This window comes from Propithecus coquereli, unplaced genomic scaffold (assembly GCF_000956105.1).
Source record: "Propithecus coquereli isolate 6110/MARCELLA unplaced genomic scaffold, Pcoq_1.0 Scaffold81, whole genome shotgun sequence".
Taxonomy (NCBI): domain Eukaryota; kingdom Metazoa; phylum Chordata; class Mammalia; order Primates; family Indriidae; genus Propithecus; species Propithecus coquereli.
In genome coordinates, this window is record NW_012154285.1 from 6,463,661 (window position 1) to 6,468,632 (window position 4,972).

A 4,972-nucleotide genomic window follows, 5' to 3' on the forward strand; every position below is an offset into this window, starting at 1 on the left:
AAGAATGAGGTTGAAGATGAATAGAAATTAGGCTGTGTGTGTGTTGGGAGGGGAGAGTAAGTTTCTAGGTAGAGGGAAAGCATGTAAAAATACATCAGTAAGTTGAGCAGCTAGACTCAGAGCTGCCTGAGGGCAGAGACCTGTCTTTTCCTCCTCTCTATCAGGTAGCACAACGGCTGGCATAGATAGGAACTTGCTAAATTCTTACTGAATGAATGAATGAGTGAGTGAATCCAAGGTGCCTTCTGTTTCCTAACTGTTATGGATAATGTCATTTAGAAATTTTCTCCCAAAGTTCACTGCTGGATCACTGTTCTTATTCCTATTAGGTAGCGTAGGCAAACAAAAAGGCTCAAATAAAGTAAAAGCTCAATACAAGAGAAGTTTGTTTATTTTTGCTTATATAATAGTCCAGAGTAGATATTCAGGTAGATGAGACACAGTTCTCCTCCACGCTGAGATCTTCCATCTTGAGGCTGTGTCTTCTCCAGATTCTGGTCATCACCTACTTCCAGCTGACAGAGTAAGTAAGGCATAGAGGAGCACCTGTTGGAGATTTTTCTGGGCCAGGCCTGAAAACTGTGTACATCTTTTCTGCTCATTTTCCACTGGGGAGAGCACAGACACATGGCCACATATACATTAAGGGAGCTGAGGAATGTAGTATAGTTGTATGGCCAACTGAAAATAATAATTTTCGTGGACAACTAAGTTTTCACCACAATATTCAATTACTTACTTATTCTCTGGTATGTCTCAAATTAACCTAGAGAGAAAAGAACTCTGGATTTCCCACCCTCACCCCAATCAAGTCTTTCATTCACTGAATGCCATCATAATCCATCCAACTGCGTAAGCAAACACATCAAAGTCATCTTTGATCCATTTCTTATTCTCACCTCCCACATCTAATCCTTCAGGAAGTTCTGTCAATGCTACTTTCAAAACATGTGCTCAAACCATCTTCTTTCCATCTTTGCTACCATCTCCTTAGTTCAAACATCACAATAATCTCTTATCTGGATTATTCCAATAGCCTCTTAATAGCTCTCTTTCCATTCTTGCTTGCCTACATTCCGTTCTCTATACGGCAGAGTGATCTTTTAAAACATCATTTTGATCACATCACTCTTTAGTTTAAAACTTTTCAATAGCTTAGAAAAAATCCAGGCCGGGCGCCATGGCTCACGCCTGTAATCCTAGCACTCTGGGAGGGATAGGCGGGAGGATTGCTTGAGCTGAGGAGTTCAAGACCAGCCTGAGCAAGAGCAAGACCCTGTCTCTACTATAAATAGAAAGAAATTAGCCAAACAACTAAAAACAGAAAAAATTAGCCAGGCATGGTGGCGTGTGCCTATAGTTCCAGCTACTGGGAGGCTGAGGCAGGAGGATCGCTTGAGCCCGAGAGTTTGAGGTTGCTGTGAGCTAGGCTGACGCCACAGCACTCTAGCCAGGGCAATAGAGTGAGACTCTGTCTCGAAAAAGAAAAAGAAAAAGAAAAAGAAAAAATCCAAATCATTCACTATGACCCCCTAAGTCCATATATATGATGGACCCCTGTCCACCTCTCCAACCTCATCTTTTATCACTCTCCTATTCACTCTACTACAGCTACAATGATCTTCTTGCTGATCCTTCAACACATTTAGCTTATTTCCACCTTGAAACTTTTGCACTTACTGTTCCATCTGCCCATAAATCTCTTCTTTGGATTTCCAATAGCTAGCTCCTTTTCATTCCTCAGGGATCTCAGCTTAAATATTATTTCCTGAGACACCTTTCCTGACATCTAGTACGAAGCAGTCCTCACATCCAGTTATTTTCTCACCTCAGCATCCTGTTTATTTTCTTCTTAGATCATGCACTTCATTTTTTCCTGCTTATTATCTGCTTCATTTTCCTGAAAGATCCATGAGCAGGTACCGTGTCTTGTTCCTACTGTTTCCCCAGCATCTAGTAGGCCTGACACATGGTGGTGTGCAGTAAATAAGTGAAAGAAGAACCATCAAGAGGTGATTAGCCAAAAGCTCCCGTAAAGTCCTTTGATATATAATTGGCGTAGTGTAAGAAGCCCAAACCTGGCTTCCAATTTCAGCTTTACTACTACTCAGCTGTGCGCAAGCGAGTTCGGCACTCTGAGCCTCAGTTACCTAATCTGTAAATAGGGAATAAGTACATACTTACCTTAGAACGTTAAATGCCTACCTTCTAAAGATGAAAGGAGGTAATGGAGGAAAAGAGCTTCGTGTAAGGTTAACACTCCATAAATAGAGTTGTTATCGATATTACATATTACACACAATTCTGTTCCCTTATGGCAGGAACCGCTCGGTGCCTCAGTTCCCTCTTTTCTACCCAGGGACGATCTCCATGGGTCCTTTCCGAAGAGAGTTTCCGTAGGTATAAACAGCAGCGCGCAGATAAAGGATGAGGCTCCCCCGCTCGCGCAGCCTCACGTGTCCAGTGGCGACCGCCAATGGCCCTGCCCTGTCGAGCCCTGCCCCATTGCGTCATTAGGGCAGCGCCACGGTAGCGGAAGGCCCAGGGGGCCTGTCCTGTGTGCAGCGCGCCTTGGGGAGGCCCAGGCAGGCGCCTGCAAGTCAGGTGCGCAGTTTCGGGGCGGCTCAGAAACCCCAGCGGAAGGCAGCGAGGGGCGTGTGAAGCCGTGGGGTCAAGGAGCCGGGCAGCAGGAGGGGCGGCCCGGAGCTCCAGCGGGGCAAAGCGCAGGCAGGCTGCCGGCCGGCGGGGCTGCCCGGCGCGGGTGTTCCGGCGATGTGTGGCGCTGAAGCGGCGGCGGGAGCAGCGGCGGCGGCGGCGGCGGCGGCGGCAGGCTCGGCTTTGGCTTTGCGGCGGTGCCGGCGGCGGAGGCGGAGGCGCAGGCTCTTCCTTAGGACCTGGCGAGCCCGGGCCTAAGCGGCGGCCTTGCAAGGCCCCTGCACAGCGCCCCGAGCCGGGGCCCTCCCCGTCTGGCCCTGCCCCGGGAGCTTTCCTCCCCGGCCGGGGATGAGGCTGGGAGGCGGCTGCGCGGGGCCCAGCACAAAGGCTTGTCCTCAGGGGCCGCAGCCTCCGCTGCCGCTGCTGCCGCCCGCCTAGAACCGCCCGCCGAAGCTGAGCCGGCGCCAGAGCCCTCGTCCCCGCCGGTCCCCAGGGGAGGCTGCTGCCCGTCCCCCCGAGGCCCAGGGGCCCCAGCTCCGAGCCCTTTGCTCCCTCGGCAGCGGGGGGACTGGGCAGCTGCGCAGTCTTTGCCGCTCCCGGCTTCGGGGGCACCGCGGAGCATGTCCGAGGAGAGCGACATGGATAAAGCCATCAAGGTAAGGAGGTGCTCCCTCTTCCCCTGCTTTGTTTTGTGGCATTCCTCTCTTCTCCAGCCTTAGAAAGCAGGGAGAATATGGGTGAGAGGTTCGAGTGACTCCCGGGTTTCAGCCGCTGGCGGATTCCAAGGACCGCATTTTACAGCCCGGGGGTAAAGGGTGTATGGGTGTTTCCTATTCCCTCCAACTTCCCTGGTTAATGTGATTTGTGCTCAGCTAGAACGAAGGTGAGTGGCGTGGAGATACTTGATACGAGTGGAACGAAAAGAACCCCCGAGTGCAGCCAGCATTTGCTTCCGGATGGTCTGCCGTAACAGCACTTGGAGGGTTGGATTTTACCTATCCCTCCCGGTTAGTTTGAAATTAGCCTCCTGGAAATCTGCAGTTTGAGAAGATGCCTTACAACTTGCCGTTTCCAGTGCCTGTTATATTCTTGGCCTGTCCTTTTGCGAATAGGTTGTTCTCACTTTTCCCTGTGTTTTCCTCCCCTTTTTTCTCTTTCCTCTTTCCTCTCCTCGTAGGGAGCATTGACTTAGGAAGAGCTAACAGTGTTATACGACTTATTGCTCTCTTAACCAAAAGAAAAGCAAATACGTGTGTTCGAAAATCACCCAAATAAGATTTCTAAAACCTGCTTTTTACTTTAAAAAAAGGAAAAAAAAGGCACGTTTTGCCCACTAAGAGTCAGCTATTTGTCTTGACAGCTATAGCCGGAATATTAGTCTTATGAAAATTGAACACTGAAGCTTAAAGTTTGATGTATTATTACTGGGTGTTAAGTCAACCCAATGCATTTAAGAATTTCATTTTCCTTTGAGGAACAAGCATCCATTGGCATCCACTGGTTATCTTCCCCTTCAAGACCTAGTCACTGTTACCAGTAACTATTTAAGAATTTACACTTCTAACCATTTTTTGGGTGGTATACATAGTTTGTAGAAATCCATTCCAAAGAAAGTTAACCTTTTAAAGGAGTAATTGACATAGTGCTTTCACAGTAAGGAAGATCAGATTTTAAATAACAAAGATTAAAGTTCTAAAAGACTGCTTTGATATACCCATTTTTTCTTTTGGTTTGGGTTTTATTGGAACAGAGTCATGATTTGCTGCCTGAAGTTATACAATTGGGTTGTGAATCAAAGCATATATGGCAGGTTTTTAAATTCAACAATTATTGCCTGCTTTGTGTTTGGGTGTCCTAGGCACAAGTGGTATAAGCCAGACTCCTAGATGTCCCTGCACTCATGGATCTTATATTCTAGATGGTGGAGTTAGGTAATGAACATTGCCAGGTGGTTATAATTAAGAAGTACAGAAAGGGTGAGGAATACTCTTTTAAATACGGTAGTCAGGGAAGGTCTCTCTGATGAGGTAATGAGGAAGCAAACCACCACTGTCTTAGGGAAGAATATAACAGGCAGTGGGAACAGCAAGTACAAAGGCCTTGAAGTAGAAGCAGGCCTAGTGTGATATAGGACCAGCAAGGTGGCTGGAATGTAGTGGGTCAATGTAGATGATGTTACAGACCAGTATTGGGAAACAGAACATTTAGGGCCTTGTAGGCCATTGTAAGAACTTAGGCTTTGACCCTGATTAGAAGGTGAACTATGGGTGAGTTTCAAGCAGAAGAGGGACATAGTTCTGGTAGACAAGTATACAAA

General features: G+C 47.6%; 1 protein-coding gene and 1 long non-coding RNA gene across 3 annotated transcripts in view; one reads left to right on the forward strand and one right to left on the reverse strand.

Moving 5' to 3' along the window:
• Positions 1-417: 417 nt before the first annotated feature.
• On the reverse strand, positions 418-2,252 carry LOC105825632. The gene is made up of 3 exons (XR_001138272.1): positions 2,206-2,252; positions 1,829-1,962; positions 418-546 (listed from the first exon to the last, which is right to left on the reverse strand). It is a non-coding gene; the product is annotated as an uncharacterized LOC105825632 (long non-coding RNA).
• Positions 2,253-2,512: 260 nt separating this feature from the next.
• MAPKAPK5 (mitogen-activated protein kinase-activated protein kinase 5) overlaps positions 2,513-4,972 on the forward strand; it is a 32,104-nt gene continuing 29,644 nt past the window's right edge. The window contains exon 1 of one of the 2 annotated variants that reach the window (XM_012663482.1): positions 2,513-3,311. In XM_012663482.1, the coding sequence (XP_012518936.1) occupies positions 3,276-3,311 (36 nt within the window). In that variant the 5' untranslated portion in view covers positions 2,513-3,275. The remainder of the gene's footprint in view (positions 3,312-4,972) is intronic. The other variant, XM_012663481.1, reaches the window with a different exon arrangement.